General features: G+C 43.0%; 1 protein-coding gene across 6 annotated transcripts in view; it reads left to right on the forward strand.

Annotated features, from left to right (window-relative positions):
• The window catches only part of RXRG (retinoid X receptor gamma), a 52,454-nt gene that overhangs the window by 11,620 nt on the left and 16,625 nt on the right, over positions 1–24,209 (forward strand). For 3 of the 6 annotated variants that reach the window (XM_014841159.3, XM_070497213.1, XM_070497212.1), the window contains exons 2-4: positions 4,588–4,835; positions 17,570–17,714; positions 19,891–20,070. In XM_014841159.3, coding sequence (XP_014696645.2) covers positions 4,588–4,835; positions 17,570–17,714; positions 19,891–20,070 — 573 coding nt within the window. Of the gene's footprint in view, positions 1–4,587; positions 4,836–11,716; positions 11,977–17,569; positions 17,715–19,890; positions 20,071–24,209 lie in introns of those variants that run through there. The other 3 variants (XM_014841161.3, XM_070497214.1, XM_014841162.3) reach the window with 2 other exon arrangements.

Below are 24,209 nucleotides of genomic sequence, written 5' to 3' on the forward strand. Positions count from 1 at the left end.
GATTTTTAGAAAAATCATTGCCTGAGCAAAGAGAATGAACTCTGTGGAGTACAGAATTTGTGCATTTCCCAGGCATCTGGCAGTGGGCACACTGTGAGTGGTTAAAGAGAATCTACAGGGTGTGGGTCAGGGAGTAAGTAAGCCTGATGGGATGCAGAGGCCAGGGAGAAGCATTAGAGCAAATCTTGACTTTGAATTTGGACTAAAAACCAGGTTTCTAGAAAACTTGTGGTGCCTTTTAGTACTGGCCATAGTTCCCATGTGGCTATGAAAAAAGAATGAGCTGGAGCAAAAGAGGCTGATGAAAATGTCATGGACGGGCACGCTTTAGGGTCTATTTGTGAGAACGGATTAATTTTCCAGGGAGAAACACTTTGTCATTAAAGGCATTGTTTTCCACCTTTTCTAAAAGCAAGGGTATTTGTTTCTAAGGACCACTGGGTCATTGTGAGAGGCAAAGAACCAAAATGCATTTGTGTAAGATGTATTTGTCCTTCTTTTTTTTTTTTTTTTGGTGATGAAGATTGGCCCTGAGCTAACAACTGTGCCAATCTTCCTCTATTTTGTATATGGGATGCCACCACAATGTGGCTTGACTGAGTAGTGTGTAGGTCCACACTTGGGATCTGAACCCACAAACCCTGGGCTGCTGAAGCAGAGCTTGTGAACTTAACCACTACGCCACCAGGTCAGCCCCTATATTTGTCTTTTTGAATTTTATTTTTTTAAAAAAGTGGTTATAAAGTCGCCCGCTTCTTCTGAGTCACTGACTCAGCAGAAATAAACCACATTTTTAAGGTCATTGCAAACCGAACTTTAACTCACTATTTCCTTCTACAACTGTGCACCATTTTCATCACTGAGCAGTCAAGGCATACCCTGATTGTCTTAACTTTTTATCACTATTAATAATAATAAAACCGTGCACTTTTAATTTAAAATCTCTCTCACATCATCTCAATTGAATCTTGAAACAGCTTCTGAGTTCTCCAAAGTCCATATTTATATATTTTTGTGCTGCTGATATTTCTCTTAAGCATTATTCCTTTGCATACTATTTTCATGATATTCTACATAGCGAGTGTCCTTGCACGTAGACTTTTTCTTGGGTCAATTTACTCTTTTTTTGAAGACTTAAATAGCTATTTTTAGGAGGATAATTTTATACAAAAATAGAAGCCCAGTCACTTGCTATAAACAGAAGGCAACAGTAAAAATAAACATAAAACTATTAATATTTTTTAAAAAATTTGCCTCCATATCACCTAAAATACCACCTAAAATGTCTGTTACCATCGTCTTACGCCTTGGAAACTCTTGGGTGGGTGAATGCGTGAAGCAGCACCTTGTTGCTGTCTGTCCCATGGCTCTGGGTCTGGTGTCAGACACTGGCCTTCGCCCTGGGGATACAGAAATGAGAGGCACAGTCTCTCTGAGATCCGTGTAAAGCAGAATATAAAGGGGAGTGCAGGGCCCTTCGGTCTGTTTTTGGAAGGCCGAAGCTGGCAGGGAAAGTCGGTTTCCTTCAGATGGCCTGGCAGTGGAGAAGGACAGCTGCCGTCCCAGCGGAGTTCACGGCTCCTCCCTCGCCCATCAAGTCGGGCTGGCTCCTACCTCACCTGTCACATGTTATCTTAGTAACAGGCTCAAGGTATACATGGGCCTCTGTAAATGTCACCGCCTTCCAGGGCTGCAGAAGAGTCTAAGATTGTTCTTTCCACTCGGTGGCCGTCTGGGAAGATTTTTGGTTTTTCTGGCTCGAGGTCTTGGAAGCTGCCCTCTTCTCTCTCCTTCAGATGAACTTTCAGCTTGAGATCACTTCATAATGGAGTCATCTTGTACTTTGCGTTGCGATGGCTCTCCAAATCATCTTTGCTGTCCTTGACAGCACACACAGGAGACAGCGTGGGCTGCAGACTAACAGTTTGAGTCTAGGCTCTGCCATTTCCTACCCAGGCAGTGCCAGCTACCGTGCTACGAGTGGGGAAACAAAAATAGGCACTATTTTCCCCCCTCTCAGTTTAGTGGAAAAGACAGGGAAATAAACAAATATAGCAACACAGTACACTAAGTGCTAAGATACAAGTAAGCGCAGGCTGTTATTAGGAAACAGAGAAGGGCATCAAACCAGACCAGGAACACCAGAGAAGGCTTTCTGGAGGAGGTGACACTTGAGTTAGACCTTGAAGGATGAATAGGAGCTTGCTAGACAATGAAGGTGGGGGCAAGTCACCCTAGGAAGCAGCATGGGGATAAGACCGAGCCTAAGTTTTCTCATCTGTAAAAGGTTGAAACGGTCCTCACAGCCTCATTGTCAGGATAGAATGGGTTAATGTTTGGAAATTGCCTGATGCTATTCAGGACGTGTAGTAAGTGTCTGACGTGTTCGTTTGAACGCCTTCGCCACTCCTCCGTGGACCCACAGCATGTGGTTCATCCTCAGTTGTGGTACTTAGAACACGATGATGGGGATTTATCTGTTCATGAGACAGTTGTCCTGAGAGACTGAAACTCTCTAGGTAGAGTGACGAGAAGGTCACAGCTTCCCTGGATGTGGGAGTGACTGTTCTCTCCACAGGTGGACCTCGACTAAGCTAGCAGAAGCGCCAAGAGAAACTCCAGGTTGACATTTTTCCAGTGGGATGTTCATGTTTAAGAATAGTTCCACAGTGAAAACACTAACTCAAAAAGATAGGTGCACCTCCATGTTCATTGCGGCATTATTCATACTAGCCAAGACGGAGGAGCAACCTGAGTGTCCATCAATGGATGAGTGGGTAAAGAAAATGTGGCATATAAATACACACACACACACACACAGTGGAATATTATTCAGCTGTAAAAAAGATGAAATATTGCCATTTGTGACAACATGGATGGACCTAGAGCACATTTTGCTAAGTGAAATAAGTCAGAGAGAAAAACAAATACCATATGATCTCACTTATATGTGGAATCTAAAAAAAAAATGTCAAACTCATATCTATAGAGAACAGATTGATGGTTCCAGAGGCCGGGGTGGGAGGTGGGTGAAATGGGTGAAGGAGGTTAAAAGGTACACACTTCCAGTTATAAAATAAATAAGTCCTGGGCATGCACTGTACAGCATGGTGACTATAGTTAATAATACGGTGTTGTATGTATGAAAGTTGCTAAGAGAGTAGACCTTAAAAGTTCTGATCACAAGAAAAAAAGTGTAACTATCTGTAGTGATGGATGTTAACTAGACTTCTTGTAGTAACCATTTTGCAATATGTACAAATATGAAATTGTTCTGTTGTACCCCCGAAACTGTATAATGTTATATGTCAATTATATCCCAATAAAAACAAAGAATATACTTCTGACGCTCCCTACCCGCCTCCGGAATTGGAAGGGAGCACATCCCCCGCTGCGTTCTACTCCTAACGTTACACTTCGTGCCCACTGATGTCTCCTAAAGGCTCAGGACTGTGCCCTGCATGGAGTAGGCACTCAAGAGGTAGTCCTTGGATGAACACGGACCCGTGCAGCAACCCAGCACTGTGACTCCGGGTGGACTGCCCTATTGATTTTCATCTCTGCTTTGGGGCTGCAGATCCTGAGGTTTATAGCTCCTCTCTTCTGGAGAGAATGTTCCATGCTGGGCTCCTGAGATGACAGTGGGGAACCCTCCTTCTCTTTCATCTTGAGTTGTGACTGACCATAAGAGAACTTGGGCTCAACCTGTCTGGGAAAAATGGTACCAGATGACCATCTGCCCAGAGCCCTTCCACGCACGCTTCTGGCCACAGCTCCTTATCCCTGGAAGCAGAAATGGTCTGCACAGGCCTGTCCACACTTGCCTTCCTGGGCCTCTGTGGTCACTAAGCCATGCTCAGCCCTCCTGAGCCTTCTTCCCTGAGGGTTGATAAACCCTGTGCTATAGACACAAGCAGGACAAGAACCTAATGGGCATAAGGCTGCAAAAGATTCAGGCAGTCGAGAGTCTCATAATAGCCTCTGCCCTCCCCATCATCATTATGGAATGTGACCCCGACAGGAGGAAGTGTCTTCTCTTCAGCTCTGAATCCCCAGCACCTGGCATAGTACCTGCACCTTAATAAATGCTTGTTGCACGTGAGTGAATGAATTTCTCCTGACTTGCAGGCTTAGCCCTGCCCCAATTCTCAGAGCAATATGAGCTTGAGGCAGGAAATTCTGGAGCAGCCTGGGCGCCTGCTCACTCCACCCCCGACCTGGAGGTTTGATATTGACTCACCTTCCCTGTCTGGCCGGCCCAGGCCACAGTGGCCCAGGCCCAGAGGCTTGTAGGCTGTGCCCCTTGTGGCCCTGGCTGTTGATCTGATGCAATCCAAGGTGGATTCCAGGCAGGGCACCAGAGAAGTAAAACTTCAATGAGTATTTCTGTCCTAGAGCGGGCCCTCTTCCCTCTCTGTTCTTTGCTTGCCTTTATTTGACCAGCTCAGTGTAAGTGTGAGCACCTTGGGTTCACAGGTATGCAGATGTGGCTGGAAAAAGGGTAAAGATGCAGGAAACAAAAGTGAGGGCTCTGTCCTCACAGGTGCTCCACAGCCTCCATCACCCATGCTCTTCTTCTCCTTACAGGCTCCCCCGGCCACTCTGGCTCCACGTCCATGAGCCCATCGGCAGCCTTGTCCACAGGGAAACCAATGGACAGCCACTCCAGCTACACGGACACCCCAGTGAGTGCCCCACGGACTCTGAGTGCAGTGGGGACCCCCCTTAATGCCCTGGGTTCTCCATATCGAGTCATCACTTCTGCCATGGGCCCACCCTCAGGAACGCTGGCAGCCCCTCCGGGAATCAATTTGGTTGCTCCACCCAGCTCTCAGGTAAGTGTCCTTCCTCTCTAAGGACTTTCCAGCCACCTTAAACAGTTTCACCCAGGCTGCTCCCGGAGTGGAGCCAGTACTCAGCAGGTGCTTAATGTGTGCTTGCTGTAGGAATTGGGTTGTCTCTGCAGATTTCTCTCCTGAAGGGCCTTCATTAAGTGTGTCCTTAGGCAGGACAGGCTCAGAGAACTGACAACACCTCATGGTCCAGGAGACTGTGGCCAAAAGGAAGCCACCCTTGTGGTTTTAATGGTTCAGCCCTGGCTGTGATTTCAGCATCTCTCAGGGCTGTTTGTCATCCACGGGGTGGGCCCACTTTATTCTTCTCAACTCAACACTGAGTATTTTTCAAGTCAATGAAACGCCCATCGCTCTACTACATGCTCTACGGGATACAAAACGATCAGGACATAGTCTTTGCTCTCCAGGAGCTTACAGTTGAGAGGGAAAATAGCAGGTATGGCACATGGATAAATCTAGAACAAGGCAGTCTGTGTTACATTACATGTTGTCTCAGAGATAGAGGAAAAGATTGTGGGAATTCAGAAAGGAAACCTCACCTTAATTCCTCATGCCTTCTGCTACAGCAGAAGAGAGGAGGTGTGTGCATGGTACACACTGCATGGCTGTTCTGAGGAGCCTACAGGATGGCCAGATGCCTTTTACTTCCATCTGGCAACATCACACTGAGATCATCAACCTTCCCTTCTTGCAGTGGTCAGCTATTGCCGTAATAATGCCGCATAAAAAATAATCCCCAAATTGTCATGGTTTACAAGAACACACTTTTATTTTCACCTACAAGTTTATGTGTTGGCCAGGATGGTTCTGATTCAGATGGTGGATGAGCTGGGCTAGGCTACAGGCTGAGTGCAAGTCTGTTCTTTATTTCCCAGACTGAAGGAGTAGCATCTTCTTAGGGCATGCTTTTTTCATGGTAGTTCACAGTGTGAAAATCCAAACCAAATCAGGAAAGTACAGTCAAGTCTCTGCTAACATCATGTCCATTAGTATCCCATCAGCCTAAAGAGAACTGTATGGATGACCCCAACCCTGGTGGGGCAGGGAAATGGGCTGTTCCTATTCTAGTGAGAGATACTACAAAGACACAATGCAGAAAATGTGAAGAATTAGGAGGAGTGAAGATTTAGAAACAATAATCCCATCGACCACACCCTTCTTTCTCACTATATTCATATCTCAGTATTGGGCCAGACTCCCTCCTGCCCCGACCATCAGGACATCTAGAAGCAGAGTTAGTAGATCCTGAAGCCTCCTTTGAATTTCTAGTTTTGGAAAAGAGGCAGGACTCGCAGTGTATTAACATTTCTTACTACCACAGAGAGAACGTCAGAGACCATCCCTGCAGTCCCTTTCAAGACACTTCATGTGCTCGGGTCTGAAAGGAAAGCCATGTGGAACCATAGAATTTTAGAGACAGTAAGGACTTCAGAAATGTACTGATCCATGGATTAGAGATCTGGGGACGACTTTAGAGATCGTCTAACATAGGGATTACAGGAATCGGGGACCAGGCAGGTAACACAAGTGAGTGAATGAGGGTGCATATAAGTCAACAGAGTTGGTGGAGTCTGTAGAGAGCTGCCCCCTTTCATTGAAGCCATTCACATTCAAAGACTTTAAAGCATTCCACAGGCCAAGCAAAGTACTTCTGTGGGTCACATTTGGCCAGCCCTTTTAACCCCAATTTATAATCTAATGGTTCTCATCTGAAGGATCGTTTTCAGAGTACACATTTCTCCTCCATCTCATATTTTGACCCTTGTACAGGTTATAAAAACCCCACAGGGGATTCTAATCCACCGCACCTCATCAGCACTTGAGAACCACTAATTCTGTCCAAATCCTTCATCCTACAATGAAGTAGCTAGACTCAGTGAGCTGAAGTGATGTGTTCAACCTCACACAGCCAGTCAGCAACAGAGCTAGGGTTAGACCCCAAGTCTTCTGACCCCCACTCTGTCATGATAGTGCATTCACCTACTGCTGTGATGTATGCTGACTTAATTAGTGACCCCAGGATCTTCCTATTGGTTGCCAAGGATTGAAAGAGGAATAATCAGTTAGGAAGTGTCCTCTCTTTTTCAATTTTTTGGAAGAGTTTGAGAAGGATAGGTATTAAATCTTCTTTGAATGTTTACTAGAATTCACCAGAGAAGCTGTCTGGTCCTGGACTTTTGTTTTTGGAAGGTTTTTGGTTACTGTTTCAATCTTTACTAGTGACTGGTCTATTCAAATTCTCTGTTTCTTCTTGATACAGTTTTGGAAGGTTGTATGATTCTAAGAATTTATCCATTTTTCTAGGTTGTCCAATTTGTTGGGCTTTCATAGTATTCTCTTATAATCCTTTGCATTTCTGTGGCTTCCATTGTGATTTCTCCTCTTACATTTCTGATTTTATTTATTTAAGCCTTCTCTCTTTTTTTTTAGTGAGTGTAGCTGTTTGTCATTTTTAAAAATCTTTTCAAAGAACCAGCTTTTATTTTCATTGCTCTTTTTTGTTGTCTTTTTAGTCTCTATTTCATTTATTTCTGCTCTGGTTTTTATTATTTCCTTCCTTCTACTGACTTTGGGCTCCATTTGGTCTTCTTTTTCTAGTTCTTTTTGGTGTAGTGTAGATTGTTTATTTGAGATTTTTCTTATTTCTTGAGGTAGGCCTGTATTGCTATATACTGCCCTCTTAGTACCACTTATGTTGTATCCCATAGATTTTTGTATGTTTGTTTTCATTTTTATTTGTCTCTAGGTTTTTTTTTTTATTTCTCCTTTAGTTTCTTCATTGATCCAATAGTTGTTCTGTAGCATGTTGTTTAATCTCTACAGCTTTCTTCTTATAGTTGATTTTTAGTTTCATATAATTATGATCAAAGAAGATACGTGACATGATTTCAGTCTTCTTAAATTTATTAAGACTTGTTTTGTCTCCCAACATATGGTCTATCTTTGAGAATGTTCCGTGTGCACTTGAGAAGAATGTGTATTCTGCTGCTTTTGGATGGAATGTCCCATATATATCTATTAAGTCCACCTGGTCTAGTGTTTCTTTTAAGACCAATGTTTCCTTGTTGATTTTCTGTCTAGATGATCTATCCATTGAAGTAAGTGAGGTATTAAAGTTCACAACTATTATTGTGTTGCTGTCAATTTCTCCATTTAGGTCTGTTAATAATTGCTTTATATACTTTGGTGCTCCTATGTTAGGTGCACATATATTAACAAATTTTATATCTTCCTGGTGGATTGTCCCCTTTATCATTATATAATGTCCATCTTTGTTTCTTGTTATCTTTTTTGGCTTGAAGTCTATTTTGTGTGATATAAGTATAGCTATACCTGCTTTCTTTTGGTTGCCATTGATACCAAAACCAGACAAGAACAATACAAAAAAAGAAAATTACAGGCCAATGTTACTGATGAATATAAATGCACAAATCCTTAACAAAATATTAGCAGATCAAATACAACAATACATTAAAAAGATTATACACTAAGATCAAGTGGTATTTATTCCAGGGATGCAAAGAGATTCAACACCCACAAATCAATCAATTTGATACACCACATTAACAAAATGAAGAATTAAAATCACATGATGGTGCCAATGGATGCAGAGAAAGCATTTAACAAGATTCAACCTTCATTTATAATAAAAATCTCTCAATAAAATGGGTATAGAAGGAAAGTGCCTCAACATAGTAAAGGCCATATATCACAAACCCACAGCCAACATCATACTCAGTGGTGAAAAACTGAAAGCTATTCCTCTAAGAACAGGAACAAGACAAGGATGCCCACTCTTGCCACTCATTCAACATCATGTTGGAAGTCCCAGCCAGAGAAATTAGGCAAGAAAAAGAAATAAAATCTACCCAAATTGGAAAGGAAGAAGTAAAACTCACTATTTGCAGATGACTGATTTTACAGATGGAAAACTCAAAAAAATCTACCAACAAAACTATTCAAAATAATAAACAAAAACAGTAAAGTTTCGGGGTACAAAATCAACATACAAAAATCAGTTGCATTCTATACACTGACAACAAACTACCATACAAAGGAATCAAGAATATAATCCAATTTACAATCACAACAAAAAGAATAAAACACCCATGAATAAATTTAATGAAGGAGGTGAAAGACGTGAAAACTAAGACCCTAAAAACTATAAGACATTGTTGAAAGAAATCAAAGGCACGAAGAAATGGAAAGATATTCCGTGCTCATGGATTGGAAGAATTAACATAGTTAAAATGTTCATATTACCCAAAGCAATCTACAGATTCAGCACAACCCCTATTAAAATCCTAATGACAGTTTTCACAGAAATAGAACAAAGAATCCTAAAATTTATATAGAACAATAAAAGACCCTGAATAGCTAAAGTAATCCTGAGAAAAAAGTACAAAGCTGGAGATACTACACTCTCTGATTTCAAAATATATTACAAAGCTATAGTAATCAAAACAGCATCGTACTGGCAGAAAAACAGACACACAGATCAATGGAACAGAATTGACAGCCCAGAAATAAACCCACATATTTATGCACAGCTAATATTCGACAAGGGAGCCAAGGACATACAGCAGAGAAAGGAAAGTCTCTTCAATAAATGTTGTTGGGAAAACTGGACAGTCCACATGCAAAAGAAGTAAGTAGACCACTATTTTACACCACGCACAAAAATTAACTCAAAATGGATTAAAAAATTGAATGTAAGACCTGAAATAATAAAAATCCTAGGAGAAAACATAGGCAGGATGTTCTTTGACATTTGTCTTAGCACCATCTTTTTGAATATGTCTCCTCAGGCAAGAGAAACAAAAGAAATAATAAACAAATGGGACTACATCAAACTAAAAATATTCTGCACAGCAAAGGAAACCAGCAATGAAATGAAAAGACAATCTACCTATTGTGAGAAGATATCTGCAAATCATATATCCAATAAGGGGTTAATACTCAAAATATTAAAGAACTCATAGAACTCAACAAAGAAAACCCAAACAATCTGATTAGAAAATGGGCAGAGGTTCTGAACACATGTTTTTCCAAAGAAGGTATACCTGTCAGAATGGCTATTACTAAAAAGTAGGTATGGGGCTGCCCTATGGCCAGGAGTTAAAGTTCTGCACACTCTGCTTCGGCGGCCTGGGTTCACAGGTTTGGAGCTACTCTACTCATCAGCCAGGCTGTGGAGGCATCCCATATACAAAGTAGAGGAAGATTGGCACAGATGTTACCTCAGGGTGAATCTTCCTCACACACACACACAAAAAGTAGGTGTACCCATCAGAATGGCTATTATTAAAAAGAACAGAAATAATAAGTGTTGGTGAGGTTGGGGAGAAAAGGGAACCCTCATACACTGCTGGTGAGAATGTAAATTGGTGCAGCCACTATGAAAACCAGTATGTAGATTTCTCAAAAAATGAAAAATAGAACTACCCTATGATCCAGCAATTCCACTTCAGGGTACTTATCTAAAGAACACAAAAAAGCTAATTTGAAAAGATATATGCACCCTTACTTTCATTGCAGCTTTATTCACAATAGCCAAGACTTGGAAACAACCATTGACAGATGAATGGATAAAGGAAATGTGGTATATACATACAATGGAATGCTACTCAGCTGTAAAAAAGATGCGATCTTGCCATTTGTGACAACATGGATGAACCTCAAGAGTGTTATGCTAAGTGAAATAAGTCAGATGGAGAAAGACAAGTACAGTACGATTTCACTCATATGTGGAAGATAAACAAACAAACACATAGATACAGAGAACAGATTGGTGCTCACCAGTGGGGAGCAGTGGTGGGGAGAGGGCAAAAGGGATAAAGGGGCACATGTATATGGCAATGGATGGCAACTAGACTTTTGGTGGTGAACATGATGTAGCCTATACAAAAGCTGAAATATAATGATGTACACCTGAAATGTATATGATGTTATACACCAAGGTTACTTCAATAAAAAAAGATAATAATGTTCAATATCAAAAGGATTGTTTAATATGTTTCTGGAAGTACCAGCAAATCTAATTATCTAAGAAAATAAAATTATATATGTAACTTTAAAGAAAAAAAAAGAGGAATATTCAGTGCTCTTAAGGAGTCTTGTGAGGGATGTGGCACTTTATGCAGATAATTGCAATGCAGTGTTGTACGTGCTATCATAGATGTAGGGGCGGAACTGAAGGGAGGGTAGAAAAGGGACCTGTGAACTTCCCCCTCTTGTGTTCCAGGAGGGTGTGCAACCACTCAGAGGAGTGGGGACTGGACAGCAGTGGGGATGGCCATGGATTTGTGTCACACTCACCCCCTGTAATTGGCAGAGCTGGTGATATCCTACCCTTCAGAAGGTGGGACCCTGAAGAGGTTTGTTTGTTCATCTTTTTCACATGAATGGATTCCAGGAAGAAAGGTCAAAGCGAACAGGTTAGGGACAGACAGACATTTTAAAGTTCTGGGACAAAAGTAAAAATCTATAAAGTGCATCCCCATTCATTCAAATAATTATTTATGAGGACCTACTATGTATCAGGCACTATCTGACACTGTCCTAGGTTCTAGAGGCAGGCTCTGAATAAAGTGGCTAAAGTCTTTACTCTCATAGCAATTACACTGTAGCAGGCAAGACAGACAAAAATCAAACGAATGTGCAAGATAGATTCAAATAGCAATCACTATGTCTATGAAGAAATAAAGCAGAGTGAGGTGATAGACAGTGACAGGGCTGTGGGTGGGGAGTGGGCAAGCCATCGTCCCTCCAAGGCTGCTTTTAGCAACCACGCTCCAGTCTGTTTGAGCCAAACTGGCCAACAAATTCAGCTTCATAGCCGTGTGAGTGGTAGGGCCGCTATTCCTGGACCGTATGTCTGTACAGAGGGATTGGGGTTGAAAGGTCAGCTGAAAGCTTTGGTCCTGGCCAACTGGGCTGTGTGCAGAGGCCGTGGCCAAGTTTGGCTTTGGGAGCTATATTAAGCTTGCCAAGTGCTGGTGAAGCTCACAGCCTCAGACACCGAGCAGCGTTGTGGGCTTGGGCTCCGGAACCACACAGCAGCAAAACTCTGCCCAGTTAACTAGATGACACAGGACGAAAGCCCTCGGTGTCAGCCACGGTGAGTTGGACTTTGAATAACCTGGAGAGACTAGTCCTATGCATGCTGTCTTCCTTGCCCATCATTGGGTCTGAGCGGGGCTTGTATGGGAGCATGCTCTTTTGGTGACCTGGATGTAGGGTAAGTAGGATTTCGGGGAGGGGGAGGAGAGAGGTGCTCTGGTGTGGGAGCAGCAGGCGGGGTCTCCTGTTCCAAGCTCTGTCATTCTGGTGTTTCTCTTTTTTGCTGTTGTTGAGTTTTCAATCTTGAGGAGTAAAGGAGAACTGAACTGATAGTATGGAGGCACAGACTGAGTCACCCTTTCCAAACCCCTTTAGCTTATTTCCACCTCAGTTCCTTTTTCTCTGTTGTAGGGTAAGAAATATTGGCCCTGATTACCTTAGAGGGATTTTTATGAATATCCAAGGAGATGTAGATTCAAAAAATCACTTCTTAAGCACTTACAAAGCTCTATGGCAGTAAGGTTGGTATTATTATTATTATACCTAGGTGATATATTATGCACTTAGGTGATATGTATTTTATACCTACATGATCATTGATTCAGGTGTACTCTGTTGCTCAAAGGTGCTAGAGAAGTCCATTTCAATGAGCATTCATTGAACCAGGCTCTGGAGATTTAAAAAAAAAAATGTATACAACTTAGTCCCTGCTCTGGGGAGTATCTAAGTGGAGTGAGCAATTTCCAAACACACCAAATATGTCATGGGGAAGATATTTATGCAGCTTTCAGATAAAACGATCTGGGCCACATTTTCCTGAGTGTGAGTGTGTGTGTGTAATGCTTTCTGTTCATAAGCGTGATGTCTGTTGGCTGGACTCAAGCAGGCCCTGCAAATCTTCAGAATGCTTCTCTCTCTTTCTCCCTCCCTAACCCTGCTGCCTGCCCTGGGTCTGTGCCTGATAATTCCTGGTCAGATATTGATTGATAACCTTTACGATCCCTTCAGATGTTGGCATAATTTATAGAGAATACTTAGGTAAAAATGGCAAATATTAGAGGTGGAATAGATCTTAAAGATCATCTTGTTTAATGATTTTTTAAAAAATTAAGCCATGAAGGGGGCTGGCCCCGTGGCCGAGTGGTTAAGTTCGCGAACTCCGCTGTAGGCGGCCCAGTGTTTCGTTGGTTCGAATCCTGGGTGCGAACATGGCACTGCTCATCAAACCACGCTGAGGCAGCGTCCCACATGCCACAGCTAGAGGGACCCACAACGAAGAATATACAACTATGTACCGGGGGGCTTTGGGGGAAAAAATAAAATCTTTAAAAAAAAAAAAAATTAAGCCATGAAGTCTTTTCTTCCAGGGAAAGCACCTTTGGAAGCCTAGTATACTTGTTAAATCAAAACAGGTCTGGGTGAAGTAGGGGCGGGAGGTATGAAACCTTCTCCTTCTGCCTCCCCACTCCCCACTACGCATGCGCTCTGAGTTTGAAAACCACTGAACTGGTCTGTACATGAGGAAGCAGAGTCTCTCAGCGAAGGAAACTGATCAAGATCACACAGTGAGGAAGCGGCAGGTCTAGACCAGAACCCAGGGCTCCTCTCTCCCTGGTTGGAGGTCCAGCCTCCTGACTCCTCGAGAGGAAGACCCTCAGTAAATGAAAGCAATGCCCTCTAAGGATCCTACTCCCTGGAGAAGGAGCGCCTGCCTGCAGCCTGGCCAGCTGGCTGCCTATCTGCCTTTGGTGGAATAATTTGGGCTGAAAGCAGCTCAGAAATGTGGGACCCGATGTTCTGTGACGGCTTCAGGGCGTCCAGGAGGCATTCGGTTCCTGGCTGAGAGTGCAAATGGACTACAGGCCAGCCAAGTGTGTTTCTACCCTGTTCTCAGGGAGCAGCCAGCCGCCTGGTACATCCCCGCTCTAAAGTGCTCACTTCAGCAGAGCTGCTTCTAATGGAACAAGACAGCCGGGGCTGAGGGACTCGGGGGCCAGGCAGCTAATGGGTTTGTGCTCTGCTGGCTGCCTTAGATCTCATCTACCATAGCTCTGAGCCCCCACAACTCCAAGCCAGCGAAGAGGCTGACGGAGAAGAGCGCCTCATCCCACCTGTCTCAACCTCTTCCCCTCACTGCCATGGGGACTCGTGAAGAGGAGGGTGTTGGACAGGGGCTGCTGGCTCAGACCTTGAGAGAGTGCTCAGAAGTGAGGCTCCTCCAGGGGCTTCTCTCAAGAAGCTGGGGGCAGGAAGCTGCTGGGGCAAGGGAGATCTGAGACAGATGATGTGGTGAAGGAGGAATGATGACCGGGGATCTAGGAGCCCGGGGTTCCAGCTCCAATCTGTTAGACCTGGGAAGGCACCTAACCTGGTACCTGTGCAGGTGCAATAGCCTGGGATGTCTCTCTCCTTGTGCTGCCGCCTCGCTTACTTCACTGAGGCAGAATTTTGAGGGCAGTATTCCTCTGCTTCAAACCTCTAATGGCTCCTCGTTGCCTCTCAGATTAAATGCACTCTCCTTAGCCAGGCAATCAAGCCTCAGGCTCTGCCACAGCCTGCCTGCCTGCCTTGTCTCACATCCATCTATGGGACACAAACACCTGCGCTTCCCTCCAGGCCTTTGTTCTCAAAGCCTTTTGCCCATCACTGGCCCAACCAAATCTTACCCAATTTTGCAGGCTGTTGAGTCCCAGCTCAAATGCCGCCTCCTTCAAGAAGTCTTCCCTAATCTCAATTGCTTGTGCTCTTTCCTTCCTTAACTATCCCACTGACTTTTAATCTCATTGATGGCCAGTTCCCTGATACAGTGCCTGCATCGTCTTCCTTTTTGTGTCCCCATAGTATTTCCAAAGAAATGAATGAATAAACCTCTTTGAGGCTTCATCTGAAAAATAGGAAGACCTCATAGGCTTGTTGTGAGAATTAAAACAGTCAATTCGCACCGAGTAAGCTTTCCATAGACAGTAGCACTAACAGTAGCTATAACAATAGTTTCTGTTCTGTGGTTGTGGCAGGCCTGAGGTGGTGGTACTGGTCCTGCTGGCAATGGGAGTGGGAAGGAAAGGTTCGTGAGGCCTCCTGAGCCCCAGGTGATGGTGGCCTTCTCCTTATTCCCATGACCTGTCTTGTCCTTCTCAGGATTTGGGGACAGAGCCGTGGTCAGCTAGAGGGCTCTTTCTTTGGGGTCATCTGACTAAGTGCTTCCATTTCATGGGGTGGATCTAAGTGCTAATGTCTGTTTCCTCGAGGCACTTAGGAAAAGTTGTTGCCTAGAATTCACACTGACAGAAACTCCCTCACCTATTTCTTAAAAGTCAATACGCATCTAAATATATCACACATCTTGAAATAATAATAACCTAGTATTATGACAATATCAAATAATTTTTTGACACTCCCCCTCCCCTACTGAGAAATAGAATCATTTAACCCCCTTGGTGAATGAGGTCTCATTTACTGCAGACTTCTGAGCACACAGTAGACTCTTGGCTTATAATAAATACTCAAAATTCTTGTCTGAATTAACCAGATTTTACTGGGATGATGATAGCTACAATTTATGGAACACTTACTGTGTGCTGGGGCACTGTGGTGGGCATTTTACATCATGATCTCATCTAATCCTCCCAGTGCCTCTGTAAATGAGGGTTACTATGCTCATTTTACAGATAAGGAAATTAAAGGTCAAAGAAGATCAAGAACTTCTTTGAAGTCCTGCAGCCAATCAGGGCAGACTGGGAGTCAACCAGGCTTGTGTGGCTCCAAAGCGATGTTTCCCCGCCTACATCAGTGATTCTTGACTCTGGCTGCACATTAGCATTACCTGGCAAACTTCCAGAAATTCCAGTACCAATGGCCCTCAGACCCATTGAATCAGAATTTCTGGGTGTGGGGCTCAGGCATTAGTGTTTTTCACAGCTCCCAGGTGTACATCCAGGGTTGACAGCCAGCAAAATACACCAAAACAAAACAAAATACTGGATCTAAGACCTAGATGTCTTGTCTTAGCTTTGTACAGAAAAGAGGGAAGAGGAGGGGGGAGGAAGAGAAGAAGAGAGAGAATTCTCCCATCACATATGTGTTTTCATCCTTCATACAAATTAATTTTTAAAAACTCCTGGTGACTTTGATTTCAAGGCAATGTGCTGAAGGCTATGTCTTTTCTCTTTTGCATCCCTCGCAGCATTTAACCCAGAGCCTCTGCCCACCCCCTGTGCTCAATAAATATTTGCTTAGTGAATTGAAAAGCTGGTCAATTTAGAAGGAACCTAACTCAGGCTCTGTTCTATTTTATGTTTTATTGATCATTCCTTCTGTCCCAAAGGCCTTCAATAGAGAAGAAAATCTTACCTCGGGTTCCTTTGGTTCAGTTTGGGAATTGCAGTCACTTTGGTTAGGCAATCTGCCTGAAAATTCACACAGACCATCCAGGAGTCAGAGGACTTCCGCTTCACCCCAGATATTCACCAGGCTCCTCTACTGGACACTTAAACATATGCAAACTCCACACCACTTTTGTTTGAATTTACTTGTAAGTGTTCTTAATTTTTGTGCATGTCCTGATTCCTCAATGGGATTGTGCATTTTTGAGGAATGAGTGACAGATCTTCTAGATTTTATATGTCCCTTCTCAGGCCTCGAGTGTTGATCTGTACCCATGGGCATGCAGAAATGCTGCTTATTGGATGACTGGCTCATATTTATTTAACTCTTCTTTGATGAACACAAAACCCATAGCAGGGGCTGCTCAGTCATGTCTCCAAGAGCACTGGGAGACGGGGGCACGTGGTGGTGGGGAGCTAATGTTAACTTGTGATGAGGGCCAAGCAGAGGGGCTCATTTATTCAGCCGTTCAAATCTACTGACTCCCTCTGATGTGCCGGGCCCGCATCAGGCACTGGGAAGACAAAGCAGACAGCCTCTGGCCCTCCAGATTTTACAGGTTCCTGGGAAGATAATTTGTTCCTTACAGACAAGTTCAAAAACATGGTCTGAGGCTTTCTACCTAATTTTCAATGCTACTGCAATGATTTGGGCATTTGGTTTAGCATCCTCAGTGTGCTCATTGAGATGACTGCTACACATATCTTCTCCTCCATCTTCCTGTGAATTCCTTAAGAGCGTGTATCTATATTCACCTTTGTACCCCAGAGCCTGGCACAGTACCTGGCATGGGGAGCACTAGGTGACTGTTTATTCACTAAATGAATGGATTTGCATTTTTTGCTTGGCTCTCTAGGAGTCTAAGTCTTTTGCCTGAGGCCATAGCTCCTCCTGGAACACTCCCGAATAGGCAGTCAGTAGTTAATAAAAAATTTAAAAACACACAGCTGACTTGTCCTAAGTGTGCCATTCAGCGTGGATTTCTAGCTCAAAACAGACGCATAAAATGAGTACAAGCAGGGAGCTCTGATGGAGATGTGTTGTGATTTTCAAGTTAGGTTTTGGCTTTCTAGAAATGATTTAGTTCCTCTGTGCCACTCTTTTTCTCCCTTACACTCATATCCCCATCGGCAGTGTCAGATCCTCTATCCTTGGAAACTACTTCTTGAAATAGAACTGGTCTTTTCTCGAGGATGCCCTTGTTGCTTTGCTCTCGGGGATTGGGTTTACCCTGGCTCGGTGTTTTATTGTATTTTTTTCTCTTGTAGCTAAATGTGGTCAACAGTGTCAGCATTTCAGAGGACATCAAGCCTTTGCCAGGGCTTCCTGGGATTGGAAACATGAACTACCCGTCCACCAGCCCTGGATCTCTGGTTAAACACATCTGTGCCATCTGTGGGGACAGATCCTCAGGTATGTGCAGAAGCAGTCTCCCCTTCTCAGTGCCCCATGCAACGAGGCTCCCAGAGAAGGTGCCTGCTCCACTGCCCTCCTGGCTGCTTTGTATCCAATGAAGGAAAAGGCCCTTTAGTGTGGTCCAGCATGGGGTTCAGGCTGTAAGTGTTCATAGCCTGTATTCTTGATGAATTTAAAGTATGATTTCATTTCCGAGGATTAGATTTATAGGAAGCATTTCAGAAGAACTTTTCTGGAGTTATTGGGTTGCATGTGTACCTGGGATAGAGAAGTTGTGATTAGCAAGTATCTCAAGATAGAGTTTCCTCAGTTAAAAAAAAAATTTTTTTGTAATTCTAAAAAGTATATACCAATGTGGAAAATTTGGAATAACTAGAAAAGTACAAAAGAAAACTAAAAATGTTATCTATAATGTCCCCCATGAAGATAAACCCTTTAATATTTTAGCATGTTTCCTTCTGCAACATTCTAGGTTTTTAACATGTTTTCATGGGTGGAAGTAAATGTGTTTTCAGTGATTTCATCTTCTCCGGTCCTCTTCCACCTTTGCCCAAATTATTTCTCTCCTGACTTCTTTCCCTTCCTCCGTCATTCCTGCCCCCCACTTCCCACCCCACCAATCTTGATGGCATTTGAATCTCTAATTCAATGAATGAGAAGATGGGGAAGCTTCTTTTCTATAGCTGTCCATGATGGTTGACTGCATATTTCCTCATCTTCTTATTGTCACCAAAGCTACAACAAAATGTCACTCCATTGAAAGTTCCCGGTGCCTGGAACTTACTTAGCTGCATGGCTGATGTTTGCTTGCTCTCAAAAAGTTGTTGTCAAGTCATGCAGACTTGGCCATTGCCATAGCAACAAAGTGCCAGCCATACCCTGACAGAGTTTTCTGTGCTATGGTTTAGCTGAAAGTCTGGGAGGTTCATTCATATGTTGAAAAGACATGAGAACGACAAGTTGGTCCCATGTTTCTCAAAGACAAATACTTCAGAGCTGAGAGCATTAGGTTTGTTGAGCCCAAGATAAAATTGCATATTTATTATTGCTGTGAGTTCACTAAATTAGTATAGTCAACTGATCAGGCACAGACTGACTTTTCATCAGGCAGGCTATCTCTAGCTACTGTTTCATCTTAGGCTTCCTCTGAAATGTAAGGTCCCAGGATGCAGACATTTTCCATTTCCTAGTTCTCAGAGATTTCAAATTCACTTTAATATCAGCCTAAATACAACAGAATTGGACAGCGATGTCAGGTCTGTAGCTAAATGGAATCACATATGATACTCAAGAATCAGACATAGATATGTTTTGAATTATCTATTACGTTTTACTTTTCAAGTCCCATAATTCCAATCAATTGCGCATAGCTGGCTGTAGTGAGATTTCTACTTAGAAAGACTATTGTGATTGACTCAATGATGCCTGTGTGGGGATGGTTGTGGTGGATCTCCAGATACAAATTAGCCATCCCCAGTTTGGGTCACTGAAAACTGAATGTGTGAAACAGGTAATAAAGGCAATGAAACATGTAACAAATTATTCTGGATCAAGCAAAACCACCTTCCATCAGATCTTTATGTCATATCTCAAGATTGCATGTCATATTACTCTATAAAGATCATATACCAATTTATTTCTCCAACAGGCAACAGCGTTTACAAAATTCAAAACTTAGGATCCTGTGCATAGTTTATGGTGAAGGATAATACTTTTAAGTGGAGTTCCTAAGTCCTTGGGCTTCAATTATGGAGAAATATTAGTGAAGCTGAGCTTCTTTTCCTGCTAGATAATACTTAACGAGCATAAATATTTTTATATATTATGTATACTAATGTCTTGAATGGAGGCAGAACGTTTTGCTTAACTAAACACAAGAGTTGCCTTGATAAAATAAATGTAAACAAAATCCTAGGTCAGGAATTTTCTAATAATGCTCTGTAATTAGCAATTCCAGAGAATCGCTTCCACAGGGACGACAGCAGGAAAGGCAAATTTCCTCTGCCTTAGTTTGGTTCCTGTGATCAAGCCTGTATTCTCTGCTAGTTATTCTCCTGTCCCAGTGCCCAAGTGATGTGCCAGTTTCTCTGGGGGAGAGCCAAGTGATTCTTTTAAATGAATGATCCAAATAAACACAAGAACAACCTACGGAATGTTCTTTTCTTGTGACCAGGAAAGCACTATGGTGTGTACAGCTGTGAAGGCTGCAAAGGGTTCTTCAAGAGAACCATAAGGAAAGACCTCATCTACACGTGTCGGGATAATAAAGACTGCCTCATTGACAAGCGTCAGCGCAACCGCTGCCAGTACTGTCGCTATCAGAAGTGCCTTGTCATGGGCATGAAGAGGGAAGGTGAGGCTCCCCACAGCCCCTCCCTCCTCTCAAGGGAGAGCTGTTGGCATATAAATAACGGTCAGAGACAAATTCAACATGTAGGAAAGAGCCCTGCTAGGCTGGACTATGTAGGAAGAAGTCTGAAGTGGAGGCTGGGATGACTTCGGGTACCATGATTTCTCAAGTATTGCAATTGAATGCCCCTTGCCCTAGGAATTGTGTACCTCAGGGCAAAGGGAGCAAGAACATCTTCCTCCTCCACTTTCACCCATCATCTCCTGGAGCTCAGATGATGGTCCCCAAACTGGACCCTCTCCCTTGCTCTTCGATAGTCAGGCAACAAGTCTCAGAGCCAAGGTTTGAGGGTCCCAGTGTGCTGCCCTACAAAGAGAACATCAAACTGACCCTCTGGGTGGAGCCAGCTTCTCCCCTCTCATCCTGGGGAAACCTGCCGGTTTGATTCCTCTCTCTGGGTTTTTATAACTTTGATCTGCTACAAATCCTTTGAGATTGGTGTATTCCAAGGTCTTTTGGAATTATTGGCATTACCAATACTCAGACTTAGGCTTGTCATTCAGAGAGACCATCATTGCGGATTTTTAAACTGTTACATCTTTCAATTTATAGTATGGGTTAGCTGGATTGTTGTAGAGTCAAAAAAAAAAAAAGCCAATCTGAAAGTGCTTTCTGTTCATATATAAGATCAAAAAGTCTTTCCATTAAATAACACAAATAAATTGAATTGGACGGTTAATTAGCTTGTGAACTCAAGCACGTACACGGTCTAAACGGTGACTCAATAGATTTCAGAGTGAGAAAGACTTGCCTCTCTCTCTAGGAAATAGAAACAAGGAATTTAGTCAGTCCCAAGTGGCTCCTCATCCGTGAAGAACTTCTTTTCTGTGAGGAGGGGTAGGCTGATTGAAAAGACCAATGAAAGAAAAGGTTCTTTGAGTCTCTGTTAAGAGAAAATGCTATCAAGAAGGAAAACAAATGTTGTTATTGGAATCTTAGCATGTCCGAGATGGAGGTTGCCCTTCAGAAGCATTGAGTCAACCCTAACCATTCTACAGCTGAGGAAACAGGCTTAGGGAGATGAGGTGAGTTTTCCAAGGTCCCAAAGGCAGGTAATGAGCAGAGACCACATCTTCTCACTCCCGGATCAGAGCTCATCTCGAGTCTCCTCTCCTGCCAGGGTGTGAAGGACCTCTGGAACTAAGGACAGCCCTCACTCTGACATCTGACAGGAATCTCAGATTGACAGACCCAACCTGGACTCCTGATAATCTGTGCTCCCCAGTCTGTTCATTGCACAGTTTTCCCCATTTTAGGAAATGGCCATTTTTCAGTTGCTCTAACCAGACACCATTGGACTCCTTTCTTTCTTTCAAACATCACATTCAATGAGTGAGGAAATCTTTTCTCTCCTTCAGAATGTGTCTGGAATCTTTCCATGTCTCATTACTTTTACTGCAACCCCTATAGTCCAAGCCACCATTATCTTTTGTAATAATCCAAACAGGCTTCTAAGAATTCTCCCTGCTCCCACTTTGTCGTCTTACAGTCTCTCCTTAACACAGCTGACAGAGGGAGGCTTTCAACAAGTGGGTAAGCTCAAGCCCTTCCTTTACCAAAAGCCTCTGAAGCCTTCCCATCTAACTCAGAAAAGAAGCTAAGTCTCGTTTATGACTTCAAGGTTGTACAGGTTCTGGCTGCCCAGGTCTCTGCTTCAGCCTTCCTGGTCTCTTTGCTGGGCCGCCAGGGTGCTCCCACCTCAGGGTCTGCACTTTGTCTGCTTGGAATGCCCTCTTCCTAGGTATCTGCTTGGCTCACTTCTTCTCTCCCTTCAGCACTTTCCTCCATTGTTAACTTCTTAGTAAAGCCTTGCCTGACTGCACTGTCTAAAACTGCATCAGCCATCCCCCATACTTCCTAGTTTCTTTTCCACAGCACTTATCACTATCTAACATATTTATTTTGTCTAGTATCTGTCTCCAAAAAAGGCAGGTTTTTTTTCCTGCTTTTTTTTTCCCACTGCTATATCACCAATGACTAGCACATAGTAGGCATTCAATAAATAATTGTTGAATGAATAGATGAGTAGTTTAAACTGAATATTGGAACAAAAGTTTTAGTAATGCAGGAGCTTCTAAAAAATGACTCATTCACTCACTCATTCATTCCTTCATTCATTCATCAAGTATGAATTGAGTGCCTACTTTATGCTCATGTCATAATTGCTGTAGAGTGGTCAATGATCTTCTAGATTGGAACATGTGATGTGAAAAACCAGCTGCTGGAGACTGCCTTCTCTTCACCAAGATAGAATTGATACCCTTTGTAGCTTCCACCACCGTGATAGTCAAAACATTGAATTAGTGACTCCAAAGTGTGTCTCCCATCAGCAAGAGCGTGATTGCTGCAGGGCTCATTGCCCCTCCCAGGACAGATGATATAAATTTCAGGTTGACGCGGAAAAATAATAATTATCCTTAAGCATATGAGATGGATTAAAGGAAAGTGAAACACTTTCGTCAGAGAAGTGGTCTTTTCTACTTCTTCACAGTCTGATTCTCTCTCTCAAAACTCAACTTAAAACTCAAGTGATCTCACTTTTATGTGAAATCTACCCGCCCCCGCCCCCCGCAATAAGCTTATAGATACTGAGAAGAGATTGATGGTTGCCAGAGTTGGGATGTGTGGGAGGTGGGCAAAATGGGTGAAAGGGACAAAAGCACAAACTTCTACTTATAAAATAAATAAGTCCTGGGGATGTAATGAACAGCATGGTGGCTATTGTTAATAATACTCTACTGTATATTTCAAAGTTGCTAAGAGAGTAGATCTTAAAAGTTCTCATCACAAGAAAAAAGATTTGTAACTATACACGGTGATGGATGTTAACTAGACTTTTTGTGGTGATTATTTTGCAATAGATACAAATATAGAAATGTTATGTTGTACACTTGAAACTAATAATATGTCAATTATACCTCAATAAAAACAAAAAAAATATCAACCTGAATATCCCTCAGCTCCATTAGGGTCAGAGAGGTCCACAAGTTAAATGGTGGAAAGTGTGATTCTTTCATTTAAAAAACAAAAGAGGGCCAGCCTAGTGGCACAGTGGTTAAGTTCGCACCTTTTGCTTCAGCGGCCTGGGGTTTGCCAGTTCGGATCCCGGGTGCAGACCTACACACTGCTTGTCAAGCCATGCTCTGGCAGGCATCCCACATATAAAGTAGAGAAAGATGGGCACAGATGTTAGCTCAGGGCCAGTCTTCCTCAGCAAAAAGAGGAGGATTGGTGGCGGATGTTAGCTCAGGGCTAATCTTCCTCAAAAACAAACAAAAAAGAGTAAGTCAAACAGGGACATGTGGATTGTAAGAGTCTGGGTGGTCCTTCTTTTAATCTAGCATGGTAATGATTCTTTAATGGAAAATTGGGTCCAATTTTGACTCCTGCCTTTTTAAAAAGAATGTAAAGAAAAGAGAGTGATGAAAAGCTGAGCAGTAAACATTAGGAGGGTGAAAGGGGCTCTTAGAGAAATTTCTAAATGAATTGATACTATTTGCCATGACAAAGAGAAGGCAAAGAAGTGAATCAATTTCTCATATCATGATATGAAAGACCACTTTCAAAAGGCACCCGGACAGCCTTTCCTTCACCACTATCATTCCTGGCCTTGATTTACAGAACTTGAGGCTCAGTCTGGACACCTACTTGAGGACAAGAGCAATAGAATTATGGAACAGATAATTGAGGGAGACTAGGGAATTTTAGAGAGTTGGACAGAATGAAGGAGATGAAGTTGGGGTGGGCTCAGAATTCACCTGCCTGGCGCCAGGGGCGAAGACCTTTTGCCTTTTTAGGATACATAATAGTGAAGCTGGAATGGACATTTGCTATTCTCTGATGTAACACATTCATTTCCTGAAAGAAGAAACAGAGGTTCTGAGAGGCTAGGGCCCTGCCTAAGCTTACACGGCCAGCTAATGGCAGAGCTGGTATAGGGCTGGAACTCTCTAACTTCCAGGCCACCAAACAATCCTTGGGGGTTCTGGGAGTCTATGTCCATGATTTCCGGTCAGGTGATGTAGTTTGGACAGTTAGAGAGTGGATTATTTTTGAGGCTGGCTCCGCCACTTCCTAGCTCT

This window comes from Equus asinus, chromosome 25, assembly GCF_041296235.1.
Source record: "Equus asinus isolate D_3611 breed Donkey chromosome 25, EquAss-T2T_v2, whole genome shotgun sequence".
Taxonomy (NCBI): domain Eukaryota; kingdom Metazoa; phylum Chordata; class Mammalia; order Perissodactyla; family Equidae; genus Equus; species Equus asinus.